General features: G+C 36.3%; 1 protein-coding gene across 2 annotated transcripts in view; it reads right to left on the bottom strand.

Annotated features, from left to right (window-relative positions):
- RUNX2 (RUNX family transcription factor 2) overlaps nucleotides 1–20,067 on the bottom strand; it is a 456,664-nt gene that overhangs the window by 259,022 nt on the left and 177,575 nt on the right. For both annotated transcript variants that reach the window (XM_051997072.1, XM_051997071.1), the window contains one exon: nucleotides 10,960–11,133. In XM_051997072.1, the coding sequence (XP_051853032.1) occupies nucleotides 10,960–11,133 (174 nt within the window). The remainder of the gene's footprint in view (nucleotides 1–10,959; nucleotides 11,134–20,067) is intronic.

Here is a 20,067-nt window from a genome sequence, read left to right as displayed (position 1 = left end):
ATAATAATATGTAGTACCTACTTCATAAAATACGTATGTAAAGTACTTTGTAAAAAATTATATAAAGGTCAGTTACTTTTATGCTAGAAATAGAACATCTAATAAATTCTTAGCTTCTTTTGCCCATATTTTCAGTTCTCTGAAAGCTGAAGAAGTAAGAAAGGGAACTGCTACTCTGGACTTAATTTTGAACAACAAAGCTACTGGGAATAGAATTGAGCCCTTTGAATTTGAAAAAGTATTGAATAACACATTGTGAACATAACCTTAATTTGAAACCAATACTCATGTTTAGTTCATAGCACGTAAAATGTTGTTATTGGTTAGCCAGCTGTGCAAGATGTATTTTGACAGTCAAACATAACTTATACTCTATTAAAGACTTCAAAGACAAAGTTTAAAGATGAGAGAATTAATGTTAGTATTTAATCCTGATTCAATAGCAATAAGTAATCATACAGATGCATGGTGCGATCCCAACTAACCATAGAGAAGAAGAAAAAGAGAACATCTAGGTGGAATATCTCAAGATCTCAACAGAAAAGGAATCATGATGAGAATAAGCAAACAGTAGCTTTATACTCAGAGTATAAAGCTGTTTCCATAAGCCTTATTTCCTTCTTCTGTATTTTAAAGACCCCAAGGCTCCGTATGCAAAATAGACTCCTTAGAGACCATGTAGGAGGAATGAATTATTGTTTAAGATGAATAGTTCTGAAACTCCCTAGGGAATCTCACATGGATTTAATATACTACTGCCTTCCATTTCTTGGGAAACTTAATCAGAGGAAAAGAATTTTCTTTGGAAAATTTAGGGTTACATCCAGAAAAACTTCCTACTAACTTACCTATCCCAGAGCAGAAGGTCCTGCCTTGGAAGATATTATGTTCCTTCTCCCTGGAGCTATTTAAGCAAAGGTTAGAACACTACTTGTCAGGTTTGTCATAATGGGGATTTCTTTAGGGGTTTAGGTAAGAGTAGGTGTCTGCTAAAGTCTTTTCCAACTCTGAAACTCTGTGACCCTGTGATTTACTAGTTGGAAAAAATCATAGTAATGGTAACCATGGGAAAAAGTGACTAGGTCATCTTGGAGTTAAAAGAAGAGAATGATGGGCTTGATAAGAAAATGGAACCGTGTAATGTGAAAAGAGTGCTGGCTTTGCAAATTTCATCTACCACATATGTATGTTGTTGGGCACATCACTTGATCACTTTGAGCCTCAGTTTCCTCTTCTGAAAAACAAAGGAGGTTGGACTATAAAATTTCCCATGGTATCTCCCAGCTCAAATAGTTCTATGTTACTTTGTCTCTATATTTTAGGGAAGCATTTTTCAAATTTTAGAGAAAAGTTAGTTATGATATTATGGCTGGAGACCTTTAAAAAGGGAAGAGGGACAAGACTCTCCAAAAAAAAAAAACAAAACAATATTTCATCAACACAATAACAAAATATCTCTATGAGGAAGAAAGAGAAGAGGATCTTACTGAAATCAATGTAGTGACACTGAAGGTTTGTGATTAGATCAGGTTTAAAGTAGGTCTATTCACAATATGAATGGAGGAATACGTTAATAAAGAATAAAAATGATGTGGGAGGAAAGGGGAGAGAGGGCAAGAGGGAGGGAAAAAGAGAGGGAAGAGGAGAAAGAGAAAGAAAGAGAGACAGAGAAAGTTCTGTTTCAAAGCTAAATGACCCCTGATCCAGGCCTTGATAGACAGATCAGTTCTTGTAGATAGACAGATAGATATACAGACAGACAGGTAGACAAATAACTACAAGGAAATGGAATGAAGAAACACAAAAAGGTAGGGGGGAAAAGAAAAAACTCTTTCAAAGATGACAAGTAATAGAGTTTGGCTGGAACCACATGACAAAAATGGATATGAAATAAGGTTACAGAGGTAATATGAAGTTCTATTTTGAAAGGCCTTCAACAAAAAAATTAGAGTTGTTTTCAGTGGGCAGTAGAGCCATTCATTTGTTTGGTTTATTTGTGTTTTTGGTTTGTTTTTTTTTTTTTTTTGTTTTGTTTTTTTAGTAGGGCACTGATAGTAATAGCGTTTTTCATGAGAAAGATGACAGGAATTGTGTTACTAATTCCACACCCACAACATCATTTTTTCCTCTGTCCCTTTTTCTCTATTCCCACTGCCACTACCATACTATGCTTATCATACTCTTTCATTTTGACCAATCTGAACTATCGCAATGACTCCCTTACATTTATGTCTTCCAAACAAGTACCATTTAATACCCCCCACATTCTAATTCAGCCTTCATACTACTTCTGACAACCACATTTTAGCTAAACTGTATCTTCTCTAGCAAGAAATACTACCTTCTACATACAGTGGCCTGCTAATATTTATTAAATTTCTTGTTAAAAATTAAGAATTATCTGTCTGGAACAATGGAGTCAGATCAACAAGATAAAATGCACTAAGCAGAAATGCAAATACACTCAGGGTCCAAAATTAAGCTGCACCAATCACAGTCTCAGAAAACAGATGATGACACAAATTTCTCTTATTTGGGGAAAGAGATCAGGGCCAATGGGTGTAGGATTTAGCATAGACAATCACTTTGTTGGTCAGGCTTTATTAAACCATTTTGCTTTATTAAAAGATAGGCTTCAAGGAAAGGCAAAAATAACTATGATTTTTAAAGAAGCATCAATAAATTAAAAAAAATTAATCTGCACAAGCAAAGGATAAAAAAAACTAAAGTTAACAACAGTTTTTATAAGATCCAGGAGTTTCTGATGATATTATTATGTCTATTGTCCTTTCAAAAAATCTGGTACTCTGCACTAACCAAAAAATATAATGACTTAAGTAAAAAATAAAGTGGTTCCACTATTCTCTGTCTGGGACAGCCCACGTCTGGGATGCTCTGACCAGTTATGGACATCACAGTTTAGAAAAGACATCAACAAAGAATATAGCTATAGATATGGCAGAATGACAAAGTGTTTGGATATCCTATCATGTGAGAAACAGTTGATAAAACCAGAAATATTCAGCCAATAAAAGATATTTTGGGGGGGGATTAAGGAGGTTATGATGCTCTATTTAAATATTCATTATTGATCTGTATCTTAATTCCTGCCATAAGTCTCTAGACACAACAAATGCTTAATAATTCTGAATTGAATATCTAAAGGACTATCAGAGCAATCAATCAATATTCATTTATTAGGTACCTACAGTGATAGAAAGACAAAAATGGAATCACCCTTGCTCTCAGAGAACTAACATTCTATTTTTAGAGACACCACATACTCATATAGATGCTTACAGGACAAATATAAAATAAATATGAGGTATTTTTGGAAGGGAGAGAACCAGCAGTTGGGGACATTCAGGAAAGACTTCATATATAGGAAGATGAGCTGAGTTTTGAAAGAAATAAGGAATTCTACAAGCAGGAAAGGGGTCCCTTCCAGACATTAGGGACAGCTCGTACAAAGTCACAAGACAGGAGAAGGGATGAGGAGATGGGTAGAGGGATTAGATTATGTAGTTGCAGAAAACAAACTTAGAACAAGTGGGTAGAAATAATAAGGAAGTAGATTTAGGCCCAACATAAATAAGGAAGAATATTATAATAATTACAGCCATTAAAAATGGAATGAGCTGCATCGTCATATAGGGAGATCCCCATCACCAGAAGCACTGGAGCAAGACCTGGATGACCACCTGCCTAGGACAGCCTTTAAGGTCCTTTCTAACTGATTGTTTCTATGATTCATCTTAGAACCTCCTGGCATGTCTCCTCCCTTGTGAACATACATCTTTTAATGGCTACCATCCAACATTCTTTCATGTTTTCCTTTCTGAAGGCAGGACAGGTGGATGATTGAGATCACTCCCGAACCAAGAACACATAAATGAAAACTCATCAGTCCCTTGGCCTTAAGCCTAGACACTCCTCTGAGTGTTTCTCAGATTCCCATCACTGCTTTTTCACAGTTATCCCGAAAAGGAGATAGTTTTTAGATCAGCTAGATGGCACAGTGGACAGAGTACAGGGCTTGGAATGCAGAAAACCTGAGCTCACATCTTGCCTGACGATATTTCTTCCTCAGTTTTCTCATCTGTAAAATGGGTATAATAATAGCACCTACTTCCCAGGGTTCTGGTAAGAATCAAATGAAATAATATTTATAAAGCAGCATGAAATCCTTAAAATACTATAGCAAGGCTTTTTCTTCTTATCATTAATAATAATAGTAGAATTATATAAAATACTTACCAAATTTTCTACTTCACAGAAAAGAATTTCTAATATGAGTTTTGCCATTTTTTAATTTGGTCATCCCCTCCACTCCACATATCAAAGGGATGACCTTCTCTTATCAAACTCTGCTTACTGAAATTCAACTAAAGTCAAATTATTTAATCAGCCCCCTTTACATGTAGGACCTTAGTTACTCCCAAAACACACACACACACACACACACACACACACACACACACACACAAGTTTTGGCTCCTAAGGACCTCACATTTATTGGAAGTAGACTACACATATATAGATTAATTCAAGATAATTTGAGGAGAGTGAGAATATTAACAAATTGAAATGGAGGGATTACCAAATTACAGAGGCTTCTAAGGTCTGTAAGTGGTCCTTGAAATTCACAAAATAAGAATTATACTATTAATATGTGAAAATGATAGCTCCTTAGCAAAATATAAAGTCAGATATACAAACATATAACTAGTAATGGTCAAGTTGTCTTCTTAAAATTTTTTATGCATTTTTATATCCCTGATTCATATTCATTCAACAAAAATGGAAAAACAGGAAGGAACAAAATCCAGAAAAAATCTCAACTGGCAACCTTGTGATTAAGTATCAATAAACTCTGGAAAAATTAGGACACTGTATTGGGATGATATTCCCCATTTTCTCCATCTGAGATGAAGTCTTTTATATAATATGGTTCACTTATTCTCCTCTTCTAAGCTTTCTGAGCTTTGTCCAGTTCTCTCAGTGACACCAGAAAAGGGGGAAAGAGAGGGAGGGAGAGGTACCTAGCAAAAAAGCAAACTATGACACGAGGAAAGGCAAAAGTAAAGAAAAAATGGGATAGGGATATATAGGACTGCTAGAGACAGACTAAATAAGAAGCTCTTTTAAAAAAACAATCCTTTGTCTGTACCTGGTGAAAACTAATACATATATTAATAGGAGATTTTTTTTGATTTTCAAAAGAAAAGATTTTCTTTTGATTTGATTAATATTAATCACATGACCTAAATGTAGTCTTTGTGATTGATTATAGAATACAAAAGACATGATTTCTGCCTTTAAGAAATTTATTTTCCTTAGCATATTGTCTTATTTACTTTTCTTAAATATATTTCATTTCAATAAGAAGGAAATTAGTTTCTGAAGATGAGAGAAACAAAAGGCAAGACTCCTTTAGGAGATAAGTTTGTAGGTATTACTTAAAGATTAAACTAAGAAAGACATGTTTTATTATTAGCAACTTCATAAATTTTCACATAGTGTCCTGTTGGGAGTTTAATTCTTCAGAATATTAGCATTGAATTTCCACTTTCTACATGGCTACAATTGATATTCCTAAAACTCAAGTCTGATCACATCACTTCCCTTCTGAAAAAATTTTAGTTATATTCTATTGGTCTATAAGAAAAGGTTTGACTTCCTCTATTTTCTAAATTCATGCATGGTCCTCCCCTTTGAGCATCCTCCATTTCAGCCAAACTGACCCATTTGCTCTTCTTCAATGTGGAAAACTATCTTTAAGATCTTTGTCCAGACTTTGCCCCAATGTTAGATGGCTCTCTCTCTTTATGGTGGTCTCTGGAATCCCTGCCTCCTTTTAAGGTCTTTCCCTATACCTCTCCCTTGTTTGTGCTCTCCCTGCTGGGATTACTTGGTATTTCCCCCCATTTACTTATCTGTGTATCCCTGCTCCCCAGTAGAAAGGAAGTTCTTTGAGGGTCGAGTTTTGTCTTTGTATCACCAGGTCCTAAAGGCCTGACACTTCATAAATAATTAATTAACACTCCACATCCTGTGTTGCAACATAAATATGAAATATTTCCTATCCTCTTTCTGTAAAGTAGACAACAATAGGAACTTCCCCTAGAAAAGGGATTTATGAACTTGTGAAGTATATATCAGTGGGTACACTTACGTGTGTGTGTTTGTATGTATGCATGTACATATATGTGTTTACATATACATAGCAGTGTGTGTATATATACATATATATTATCCCTTAAGAATACCTACTTATAAATACTTATCCCCCTCTCTCTTTTTCCTCCCATAGACAGCAGTAAATTAAAGTCAGGTTTTTATTTACTTTTAGCTCTGGGTATATAAATTCTACAGGGGCAAGGAAAAAGAGAGAAAAAAAGTTCAAAAAAACTTCCTCTGAGTGCTTTGATTTAGCTCCTCAAGTCATAGATTGCCTCTAGTAAATAGCCAGCTCATAGCTGGGACAGAGAGTGAAATCCCACTTCACTCAGCAACAGAACTGAGATTCTCCTCTCTCTCTCTCTCTCTCTCTCTCTCTCTCTCTCTCTCTCTCTCTCTCTCTCTCACTGACCATACTCCTCTAGTCACTTTTGACTCTCCTAGAGACACTAATCCTATTACTGGATTCATTTATTTCCCCCCTTTGTTTCCCATTAAAGAATCGTGTGATCACTCCACACATGAATAGGACAGTAATTTGAGACACAAGCAACCCAGCTGGGCTTTCCCATTTCTGAAAAGATTAAGCTCGTAAATGTTTCACTGTGAGCCCAGCAGACCCAGCCTGACACACACAGGGCCTACTCCAGTGTTCTTCTCTGGACACTCCTTCTTGTTCTTTGCACAAGTCTCCACAAACATTTTCACTGGCTGACCTCCAAGCCTTGAATTCTCTCCCTCCTCATTGTGATCTTCTAGTTTCCATCAAGTCCCTGCTTAAGTTATGTCCTCTGCAAGGAGTCTTTCCTGATTCCCTTAATGCTCATCTTCTCCCTGAGTGAAGCTCCAATTTATTCTGCCTATATCTCATTTGTACCGTTGTTTGCATATTGCTTCCCCTTTAAGACTGTGAGCTTCTCTGGGAGGACTATATTTGCCTTTCTCTGTATCCCCAGTGCTTGATACAGTGGCTGACACACAGTAGGTGCTTAATAAATGCTTGTTGACAACTTGACTTGACCCAGTCCGAGGGGCCTTGGCAGAAGCCTGCTTTAATCTAAGAGCACACAGATGGGAATTTTATTACCTCTTAAGTCAAAGTGTCTATTGATAAAGTGACTTAGCTTAGAGGCTGCCTAAAAAGTTATTTTGGAAAAACTTCCTCAACAGTGTCACATTAAATATTAACTTTGTATTAATACATTTTACTTCTTACAAACAAAAAGTTATATTGCATTTTTTAATTGCATTCAGATATTCCAATGCAATCCCACTGAATTGCAGAAACCCGGAGAAGCAAAAAAAAAAAAAAAAAAAATCTTCTTAAAAATCTCTCACCTGGAAGGAAAGTACTACCTGAAGTCTGCCTGGAAGAAAGTCCCCCTTGGTGTTGGTGAAAATGGCAGGCCCAATGGAGAGCAATGACATGGAGAAATTTGCCTATGTGCTTAATGAGTGATTTTTGAGGTTCTGGATAACTGGGAAGTACACTTTTGGAGCAAGTGACACAGAATTGGGATTTGAAACCAGATTTTCTTGGCTCTGAAGCCAGCTCTCTATGTACTATGTTACTCTATCTCTATATTTATATAAATTTCTAAGTCTTCTGGCACCAAATGGTGAAGCTACCTCCTTTATCTCCCCTTTACCCACCCAGAGGTGGCTAAGTACCAAACGGGCAGGACAGCTTCAAGCAGGAGAGACCAGAGATGTGGTAAATGTATTGTGAGAGCTAACAATGGAATGGAACAGACATGTAAGCATCTAGAGAAAGGTGTTAGGAAAGAGTTTTTAAAAAATTAGATGAGATATAGTCTCATGATGGAGATTCCAGTCTACAAAGGGATACGAATGACATCTACAAATATTTATTGTATAAAATAATAAATGATAAAATAAAAGTCACTTTATCAAAAAATAAATATTTATTGTATAAAATAATAAGTGATAAGTTCAGAATAGCTCTTTCCCTCTGACTCTACCAATTTTTTATATCCTTTCCCAATTATTTTACTTAAAGTTTGCACAAATTTTGCTTATTAATAAGTCAATCCTTAAATATCCTCCATGTCCCAGGCACTTATATGAGGCATTGTTTATACAAAGCTAAAAACCAAACAATCCCTCACCTTTATGGTACGTACTGTTTTCAAAACTCAAATAGAATGTAGGCTGCTTGAGGGCAGAGACTGTTGTTTGTGTATTTTTGTTGCTAGTACACTGCCTGAAGCATAGTGGTCCCTTAATAAATAAGTGCATACTGAATAAATGAAGGACAAAAGTTTGGACAAAGTGTTCTTGATGAGGAAATATCATCTAAGTATCCTCATTATTGCATGATATATTGGAAACATGCTTTGGACCAGAAGTGAAATTAGACTTTACATTAATTGTCAGTGATGGGATCATAGGCAAGTCATTTCATCTCTCTAGGCTCTGTTTCCTTATCTCTAAAATGAAGGAGATCGGGGAGGTAAGAGTTTCCTCCACAAGTACATCTTGGAGTGGGTCTTGGCTGATGTGAAGTCGATAAAGTGTCAAGAATTTACTATAATACTCGATCATGATAATGATGACAATAATGATGATAATACAGAGAAAAAGCAGAAATTAAAATTGTGTAGAAAAATAGACAAGTAATATGTTATCTTCCTTATTCTGTCTACTAGTGCATTTGTCCTGAGGGCACTTTCAGTGAGTATAGAGAAGATAAGCATAAGATAAGAAGATGAGCTGTAAATTTTATGGCTTTTAATAAACTATAAAAATCAGTAACTTTATTCATCTATGCTACTGTCCACAGAACTTTAATTACAAAAGAATAAAAGCAGGATAAGAACTTGTACCAGTACCAGTTCTAGCTAAACACGATTAAACAAATGAGAAGAGAGATTTTAACAATAACAATAATTGATAATAACAGCAGCAAAGAACATAGCAATTGTTGTTTAATGTATGAAGCATACAGCTTTGTATTCTCTCCTTGTATTCTTTGTATGCTTCCATGTATTCTCTATAATCTACATAGATATATATTGTACATATTTTTCTTTGCAACTAAATTACAAAATATATAGTAATAATAAGGGAGGATCTGTTAGTAATCTAATTAAGTAGGATGCTATTTATTCCTATTGACATACTATTGTCATTGAGCTAAAACCTTCTACTTCCCTCAAAATCCACATTGCCTATTACTGAAATATGTGAATTTCACAAATGCACAAGAATTATGTCCTTAAAATTTTCAATGATTCTGGGGAAAACTATATAATGTAAAATAAATCAATAAGAATTTATTTTAAAAATTTTCAGCAAGAGTAGCTGTTTAGTCAATAAATACGCTGACATATTAATAACTTAATAGAAGCCTATGGATTTTCCTAAATTAACAATTAAGTATACAATTTGTTAATGGTACCAATTTATGAACTTGCTCATTGTTTCTCTCCTCTCCAAGCTCCAACCTCTCTATTTTTAGTTGATATGTATGCACATGTATACGTATATTTTTTAAACATGTGCACACATCCAAAATAATATACCTGTGTCCATATGCATGTACAAAATTCATGTAATATGCTTTAATAGATTAAACCTGCATTGAGATTTTTGATATAATTACATGAACATGGACTTAATATAAGTAAATATCTAAAAAATAGCAGAAGATAATCTACCAGAGATAGAGACATGATTAGATGAAGCAAAACAATTGTATTTCAGACCTTTAAAGAACTTTGTGATAAGAGAACTAGCTACTAGAAACAGTATTTAATATTTTTACTATATATATATATATATATATATATACTATATATTTAATTTAGGTTATTTTATATACGACAAAGTCTATATAAATCTAATGCAACATTATCATATGATAATATTGCATATATATGTATGTATAGTGATCACTTTGAGTCTTTCTAGCCTTCCAGTTCTCAACTTCTATTATCTATGAATTCTAAGCACATGTTCATTAGCACATGATTGTGTCAGACTAAATCTAGAAAAAAGATTTGGCACTGAAAAACAGGCGGGAGGGGTTGAGAAAAAGTTGGAGACTGTCAAATATGTCAATGTGTCAAATGATAAATATTAGTCTGTCGTGTATTACTGTTATTCATTCTTTTTAAAGCAAGTAGAATACTGGAATGTATAAACAGGAGTGTAGCGTGTAGACCTCAAGCTAAATATGAATCAGTGACTAATTCTATCTGCCCAATCAACCAGACAATAACTTTGCATTAAAACTACCAAAGAAAGGTTCCTGCTAGCCCTTAGGCAATTTTACAAGCAGACTTCATGGAATGGTTAAACATTTGCATGAAATGTAAGCTGAAACCTGAACTAGTAAAACTGATTTCCAAATGGAGGGTATATGTTAGCACCCCCTGCATTCCCTGGACAAAAGGAAGACATTTAGAAAATAAACATTTTCCCCAAGCATGTATGTACTGTCACTCTACCACATTGTGATGATCTGATACAGAATAAGGTTTCATTTGGTATTTCACCAAATTTCTAAACCAAATCAGCTATATATCAACTATATATCAGCTATATACATATACATATATATATATATATATACACACACACACATACCCTCACCCTAAGAAGTAAATATCAAAATTTAATATTAATCTTCAGAATAATAATCTATTTAATAATTCCAGGAACTTTTGATTTGTGAATTCATATCATTTGGTAGACCCATTGCCCCAAGCCCACGTCTGTCATTTTCTAAGCAAGAAACCTCTGGTTCTTTCTTACCTGCAATCTGACTCTGTCCTTGTGGATTAAAAGGACTTGGTGTGGAGTTCAGGGAGGGCCGAGGGTTCTGAGTCGGGACACCTACTCTCATACCGGGATGAGGAATGCGCCCTAAATCACTGAGGCGTTCAGAGAACAAACTAGGTTTAGAGTCATCAAGCTTCTGTCTGTGCCCTGGAAACAGCAAATCATAAAAATAAAAGCATTATTAATATAGCTGAACAGTCAACCATATCAAATGTATGTATGTATATATAATATGACTGTTTAAGAACTACTAATTGTATTTTATATTTATGTGATTATATAAGACCTCTAATCTAAAATTAGTTTAATAAGCATTATGCCAAATATCTATAGATGAAGAAAATCATCTTCATAAAAGGAAAGTGATTTTCCTAAATCATAGTTTATTCAGCAATAGAAATGCTAACAAGGTTATCCCCTTCTTGTTCAAGTATTCTATGAATGAGACCACACTCTCCCCTCACTGAAAGGGCCAGAAATAAGATTTGTGAGCATTATGGTTCCCCCAAAACTGATGCTGTCTGTCTTTTCTTGTTGTAGCTTATAGAAGAGAGGAAATGAAATTGTGATCCCAGAAGTCCTCTGTATGTGAAAAACTATCCACAGTAGAGAAAAGAATAGCATTAAGGAGATCAGGACAGCATGGTGGTGACCACAATATCAAAGAACAATTTTTCAAGCGAAAGGTTGCTTTTTTATTTTTATGTTACCTTTCCCGTCACCACTAGAAATCTTTTCCAAAAAACTGAAACACAAAACTGGAGCCCTCTGAGGGGAAAAAATAGACATTTCATCAGACCATGAATTTAGAGCGTGAAGGGACCTTAAAATTCATAAAAATCTAACATTTTCATTCTACAGATGAGGAAACAGAGACTCAGGGGGGTTAAACGATTTGTCCAAAACCACACAGAAAGTCAGTGGTAGAGTAAGGACTTAAGTCCAGATAACCTGGCTATATGTATGGTGTTCTTTCCATTATATCATCAATCAAGGAACCCTGGAGGCCTCATGAGGAATCTATACTCTCTGATGTGATTCAGGTTAAAATCAGGTGATTTTTTTTTTACAAGATATGTGAAAAGGGCGACTTTGGGGGGCTTTCTTTAAATCCCTGCTAAAAAAATGAACTTTCTACTAGATTTTTCTCAATTCTCCTTAATGCTAGAGACTTTTCTCTATGTTTTATCTCTAATCTATCTTTTATATATCATGCATGTTTGTTTGCATGTGGTCTCCAGTTTTAGACTGTGAACTCCTTAAAATTAAGGAATGTGTTGTTTGCCTTTCTTTGTATCCACAGTGCTCAGCACAGTGCCTGGGACATCTAGGTGATAAATAAATGCTTATTGACTTCATCATGTATGTAATATCCTCACTGTGTCTTGACAGATCTAAGGAAAAATAGTATTAAATTACTGTGGATAGTGTATGAAGAAGAGACAGAGAAAGAGAGAGATGGAGAGAAACAGAGAGAGAGACAGAGACAGAGACAGAGACAGAGAGAGAGAGAGAGAGACAGAGAGAGACCAGAGAGACAGAGAGAGACAGAGACAGAGAGAGAGAGAGAGAGGAGGAGGAGGAAGAGGAAGAGGAGGAGAGGAGGAGGAAGAGGAAGAGGAGAGGAAGAGGAGGAGGAGAAGAAAAAGAAGAAGAAGAAGAAGAAGAAGAAGAAGAAGAAGAAGAAGAAGAAGAAGAAGAAGAAGAAAAGAGAGGGAGGTGAGAGAAAGAGAGAGAGAGAGAAATAGAGATAGAGAGATAGAGAGAGAAAGAGAGACAGAGAGAAGAGAGAGAGAGAGAGAGAGAGAGAAAGAGAGACAGAGACAGAGAGAGAGAGAGAGAGAGAGAGAGAGAGAGAGAGAGCCACAAAGAGAGAGCCATAGAGAGAAAGAGAGTAGCCTCTAGTAGTCTTTCTAAGCTGTTCAAACTCCAAGAGAATTTTGGTGGCATATAAAATTAACATGTCCCTGTGTTACCAAATCTGAAAAAGAACAGAGATCAGGATGGGCTGTGGACAACTGAAGTATAGAAAAACAGCAAGGAGTCCTACTACTAAGCCACAAACTAAATATGAGTCTATATGGCACTGTTGTTTAAAAAACAAGTTGGATGTTTGGATATATAAATAGAAGAATGTCATGCAATCCTCCCACAGGACTCTGCACTGGGGAGACCTGTACTAGGAAATAATGTCCAGTCCAAACTGGACTGGGGCCCTGACAATGTTTTTAGTAAAATATGAAGAATTTGAAAAGGGTTCAAAAGAGAGCAACCAGATGGATTAAAGGATTACAAATTTATTCTATGAAAGAAAGCTAAAGAAGTTTAGATAATTTGCCTTAAGGAAAGGAAGTTTTGTTAAAGGGGGGATTAATTTGCCTTTAGGCACAGACGGAAATATTGTCCAGGAGATGGTAGTTAGCACTAACTGCATTCCACTGACACTGAGCACAGCACGAGAGAGATGGCTAAGACCCTATTAAGACAGAGTTAAATTGAACATTTGAATTTCCCAACTATAAGTTGTCTCCAGAAGACAAATTCCTCATTTTATTTGCCCCAAAATGTCTTTTCCTGTCTCCTTATTCATTGACTACACAGCCCAAAGAAAACAGACAGGAAGCCAAGACACAGTAACATGAGTGTAGCTGTCTCCACAGTCAAGCTTGTTCCAACGAGGTCCATTAGCTGAAATGTGCCCCGCCACCCACTTCCTGTCAGTACAAGCTTGAAACGTCTGGTACAGCACCGGGATTGAACCTGAAAGAATTAAGGACCCAGGGAGAGTCTCATTCAAACAGGTTAAGAGTTTGTTCCTGATTTTTCTTATCCCTTTCTCCCACTTCTATAGACATCTCAAACCCCAAAAGGAATATCAAGAAGCTATCTAGGATCAATTCTTTGCCTTTTTTTTTTTTTGGCCTCATTTCATTGCCTCAACCTCAGGCTCCAAGAGGTTATATGATTTGTTCAAGGTTAGGACTAATTCTGGTGCAGTTCTTCTTCCATTATCCCTTTTGAATTTGGGTGCCTTACTTCCCACCAGTTTTCTCTCACATCCCTTCCAGAAACCATTTATGACAATACTACAGAAGTAATTACCCTAAGCCCTGGGAATACTGAGTATGCAAGACAAACTTGTATTGCACAGAAAAGCTACAACAAGTGTGTGTTATAGGATTAAATGTATCCTTGTTTTTCCTAAAATGAAGGTCTTCCCTTATAATTGAGTTGACCAAGTGCCTTCAAAAATCCTTTGCCAAAATGTCTTGTTGGGCCCGTATGTACTGTTGAATCATTATAACACTGTCATAGCATTATATTGGATTATTTTTTTTTAGTTCAGAGGCTATATTTTATTTATCTTTAAATTTCCCTTAATTCCTAGGATGATATATCACATATAGTAGATATGTAATAAATAGTTCTTAAATACTTATGTTCCTCCAAAGTTGTTGATAAGATGTTGACACAACTTAAGGACTATAACACATGAACAACAAGAAAAAAGTTTGCAGGTGCTTTTCAGGAATATTTGGGGAATAATTTCAGGGAAAATTCCTACTCAATTGTAAATCCCATGAAAGGTAGGGACTCTTTTTTTGTATGAAAAAATAGGTTTATTACAGAGAAATAATATGCACATGAAACCCCTAAAGTTCACAATTCATAGAGAGGGAAAGAAAAATTCATAAAGGGAAAAGGACAAAACACAAATCTCTACTCAAAGATGGCACAGGAGGGAAAGAGATGCAGTAATGATGGGAAAAGGACATACCCCCTCTTGAAGGGGAGAAACAAGGAGAATCGAAGGTAGGGATTCTTGATTTAATTATCTTTGTAATCTCCAGTAGTATCTGGAACAGTGTAAAAAGTACATGTAACAATTTAATAAAGGCCAAAGTGAAATTTAGAGGCAGCGGGAAAAAATGTTGAGCTCTCAGAGTCTCTTTTTTGTTTCATGACTTTTATGTGAAAAATAAAGCCATGAATTTATAAGAAGCATAATAAACTTTGTCTTTGTTTTCTATAGCTATTTCATTGGTTTATGCCAGTAGCTCTGTAAGTAGTGAATTCAATGCACAAATCTGGAAATATATTGATGTTTTCTCTTAATCTAACACTACAAGAAAGACTGAAGGACTGGGCGAGGCACAATGGAAATTTTGAGAACAGGTGAAATGTTAAAAACCTAAAAGATCTTTTAGAAATTATTTTTCCAGGCTTTGTTACCAAATCTTTCCGGACACTACTGAGCAGCTGCAGGAACATACATTTCTTTTTTTAGAGACCAGAAAAAATAAAAATAAAAAACAAGCAGCCTGTCCCCTTCTTAACCCTGTATAATTGTGTTACACTGAGGAGCCAAAGCAGGATAGGTGCCTCATCTTTCATCCATGACAAAACAAAACCTCTAAGACCAAACCACATTAGAGTAACACTTGAGTGATGAGCCAGGAGGATAAGATGTTCTTATGTCTTGGGCAGCCAATAAGCTTCCCTGGAGAACTGGAACCAAGACTACAAAAGGCCAATTTACTTGAATCTTTGTGCACTTTGCCATGCAAAGAACGTGTTCAGACACTAAAAGAGAATAAATTCCAAACAGAAGTGAAAGAAGAAGAGAAAAAATCTGCTATATAGTTGAAGTTTTTAATATCCAAATTGTCTTTCATCTTAATATTGATAGCCATCTTGAAAGAAACATTTCCTACTCCTTATGAATGGATAAAAGTTATCATTTTGTCTCAAACTTTCTATTATCTTTTTCAAATCTTACTTTCTTCCTCCTCTCCCTTACTTCAGTGTTTTTGGGAAAAGAAAATTCTCTTTATAGACAGGCCCATTTGGGAACACAAGTGCTTCCTAGTAAAGAAACAATACTAGTGAAATTCTGCTAATCCAAAAATTCCCCTGAGTTCTACAGTAAAATTTGTTTATCATACTCCATTTGGAGCCATACAGAGAGCTGATCCCCAGTTTCTGACCCCCAAATCAGTGCTCCCTCCACTGAGCCATCTTACAACCTTAACAAAACGTGATTCGTGGTTCATGAAGCTCCTGCAACTTGAACCATATGGCTCATGTAGCTCATGGTTCATTGGTTCCTGACAGAGCAGCGTTGAGTCCTATTGGATGAAATAATGTTCAATAGCACATTTAAAATAGGGGATAACTGGCCTGGGGGAGGTTGAGAGTTTGCAGAAAAATTTTTTCCCCTCAAACGCTGAATATGTTTGACTGAATGTGACTTTTGTTACTTGCCAGACCCAAAAGAATAAAGCGTTATCAAAAGGTCACTGCAGTCACACATTCACAAGGAGGACAGCACAGGCTTCTAAGTAGCTGTTAAGTCTGTTTAAGGACACTGAGCATTTGGTCAATTATTGTCTGCCCAGCCCAGCTCCTTTCTTTATCCCTAAAGCAATTCTGAGAACTAATAAAAGAGCAGCATGTGTATGAACACAAAATATACACACGCATGTATATGTATGTATGCATGTACTTAATTGAATATAAAAATATATAATATATAAAACTGCATTTCAATATAATTAGTTTCTTTGTTTTCTGTATTTAGAAATATTATTCTGAGAAGGGGTCCATATGTTTCACTAGACTGTCAAAGGGGCCTGGGACACAAAAAATTTGGACTTTTTCTAGTCCAGGATCCCTAGATCAGGAGGGTTCCTAAAGACTTGTAAGAAAATGACATAAGCTAAGCTAAGGATGGGTTCTAAGTGACAGAAGTAAGGAAGGAGTGCATAAAGAAAAACTAGATGCTTTGACTAGTGTGATAAACAAATTGGGTCAATAGATGAAGGTCTTAGCCATCTAACTTATGGCCTGGGTGGGCCTCTCTATAAATACAAAGAAAAAATATAGAAAGAAAATATTAGTCATGGCTCCTCAAACTATATTTACAAGAGGCTGAATGCAAACCATCTTTCCTAAAGTACACTCAGTGGAATTCTCAGCTCACCCTGGTACAAGAGGATTCCATTGTGCTGATTTTAAAGGCATTGTCATTCAAGAAAATTTCTTTTTACACTAGTTTTAATATACAGAAGCCTATGTTACTACTCTTTTATAATCCTGAAGTAAATTTTTATCACAAGAAGCAATTCCATAAAAATAAATTCATGAACAAAAATCTTAATTAGGAAAACAAAACTATTAACTGATCTTATTGGCAAAAACAGGATAATAAAATTCAATCCAGTATTCATTAATCCTGGACCATGTGTGAGGCCCCTCCCAAGGGACAAGGGATAGAAGCAAAAGTGGATAAAGTTTTGATCCTGCTCTCAAGGAGCTTACAATCTAATGGGGGGAAAAGGAGGAAAATAATGTTGATGAAGTCTGAGGAGAGGGAAGAAGAGAGGAGATAAACAAAGACCTATGGGGAAGGAGAGGAAGGGAGGGAAAGGGAGAGGGAGAGATAGAGACAGAGAGAGAGTGAGAGAGAGAGAGAGAGAGAAAGAGAGAGAGAGACAGAGACAGAGACAGAGAGAGACAGAGACAGAGACAGACAGAGAGACAGAGACAGACAGAGATAGAGAGACAGAAACATACAGAGAGACAGAGAGACAAAGACAAAGAGAGAGAAAGAGAAAGAGAGAGAGAGAGAGAGAGAGAGAAAGAGAGAGACAGAGACAGACAGAGAGACAGAGATAGAAAGACAGAGACAGAGACAGAGAGACAGGCAAAGATTTAATCCAGGCATGAGGAAAAATCTGAGCAAAAGACAATCACTACTCTGGAAAGTTCAAGGAGCATAAATTCAAAGTTCTTGCAAGACAGGTTGGTGTTCAATGATTCAGGAATGGCATCATTCTTCCAATCACTTGACATTTTCTGTTTTAAAACCTCGCCTTACTTCCACGAGACCCAAGCTATGCCGGATACAGGGGGTCTGTGCTCTGACCCCTTTCCCTCCCTTTCCCTCATGTTCTCTGTAAGCCTCGGCCTTACAGTCCAGGAGTGCCCCTCAAGCCAAGCCTTTAACTTGCCCTCCAAGAGGCAACTGTAACCTGAAGATATCAGCAGGTTTCATACTCCCAATGAAATAGCCATCTATAGCCAGTACAACAGTCTGAGGGCAAACTACGGTGCAAAAGTACGTCCATATCCATGAGTCTCCTGCTGAGAATTTTTCCATTCAGTTGGTAATGTGAGTACAGAAGAACTTGTATCAGAGCTACAATTCCGAAGCAGGGGTCCTCAAACTACGGCCCTTGGGCCAGATGCAGCAGCTGAGGACGTTTATCCCCCTCACCCAGGGCTAGGAAGTTTCTTTATTTAAAGGCCCCAAAACAAAGTTTTTGTTTTTACTATAGTCCGGCCCTCCAACAGTCTGAGGGACAGTGAACTGGCCCCTATTTAAAAAGTCTAAGGACCCCTGACAGTGTGAAGGTACAGGTGAATAAATACACCACTCCACAGTGAATCTGAAGAAAAGGACAAGCTAGCAGAGCACAGTGAAAGACTATTTTGCTAAACTTCTCAGCATTCACAGTGCCTAAAACTTACAAAGACTTTTTGAATGAACAGGGCTAGATCTGTTGAGAGGACATGGTTTGGGGCCCTAGCACTTCCATTTAATAGCTGTGAGACTATGGGCAAAGAGCTTCCCCTGTAGTTGTAGCTGCCTCATTTGTAATGTGGGTAGTTGGTCTTCACAGCTCCTAGATCTAGGTCTAAGATCTGCCTTCTGCACATGTGTATGTATGTGTGTACACAAACATATCTATATGCATATTTATGCATGTTAAAGATAGGGAAGGAGAATGACTGGTTTTAATCTACACCAAACATACTTTCAAGACAGGATAGAAGTTTTAGTATATCTTAAGGGAATTCCTTTTTTGTTGTTGATTTTAGGAAAGAATTTGACAGTCCAGAATATATACAGAAAAACTGCTTAGAGCAAGACATGAATAGGTCAGAGCCAAAAACGTTAGAGGAGCATAAGCATTTGGGTTTCTACTCTAAAATTCTGACACTTTTCTGTACATTCCTAGAAATGTACCGTGCCCTTTAGGAGAGAGAGAAAGGATACCATTGCAAAGGGGAGAAGTGAAACCCCTCATCTGGTTAAGCACTATTGGGACATTCTAGCAATGTTTAAGTGAAGGTCTGGAAATTACAGACCTATAAATCTAGCTTCCAAAAATGAGGCAGCCTTCAAATAAAAATGTTTTCAAACATCTTGAAGAGAAAAAAAAAAGATAGCAGACAGTCTAAACTGAACAACTATTCCATGAGTACTTCATAATTTTTTAAATCCCTTTTAGGATTTTATAGCCTCCTGAGAAGTAGCCTTGGCAATTAGCATATATTTTAATAATAATTCTTCTTCCAGGCTAATGGGTTTTTTGTTTTGGTCTTGTTCTGGTCCTATGATTTCATCAATATAGAGAAGCCCCAGTGTGGAAACTCTTTCTACCCATACAGATCAGAAGCTGGTATGCAGCTTGGAACCTTAGACTGCTGCCTGACTAAGTGATTCACCTATAATCACACAATCAGGAAGAGGACATGAACATGAATTTTCTTGACTGTGTGGCCAACAATCAAAAGATCATTGAAATAATACACAAGAACATACCCTGTTTCTCATAACTATGTCATAGCTATTAAAAAATTTATGCTCACATGTGGCTTTTTGGGGGAGACAATCAAGGCTAAGTGACTTTCCAGGGGTCACACTGCTAGTAAGTGTCTGGCCAAAATTTCACTCAGGACCTGACTCCAGGTCTAGTATGCTACCAACTATTTATCATTTGGATCAAATAAATAAATAAGTACTTATTAAGCACATACATTGTACCTAGAACTGGGCTAGATGCTACAGGACACAAAAGAAATATAGGTGCTTTACATATAAAGAAATACTATATATAGTGAGACAAATAAAACATGCACACATATTATAGAGAACAAGACAAAATCTTATGTAATAATGTTAAATACTGATAAAAGAAAGTGCCAAATTATCTGGTACAAATAATTTTGTTCATGAACAGAAAAAAAATTAAGAAAGGTGGCCTCTGACCATTTAAAAATTATTTTGGAGGA

The sequence above is a fragment of the Antechinus flavipes genome, chromosome 4, assembly GCF_016432865.1.
Source record: "Antechinus flavipes isolate AdamAnt ecotype Samford, QLD, Australia chromosome 4, AdamAnt_v2, whole genome shotgun sequence".
Taxonomy (NCBI): Eukaryota; Metazoa; Chordata; class Mammalia; order Dasyuromorphia; family Dasyuridae; genus Antechinus; species Antechinus flavipes.
This window is presented reverse-complemented; position numbering and strand designations above follow the sequence as displayed.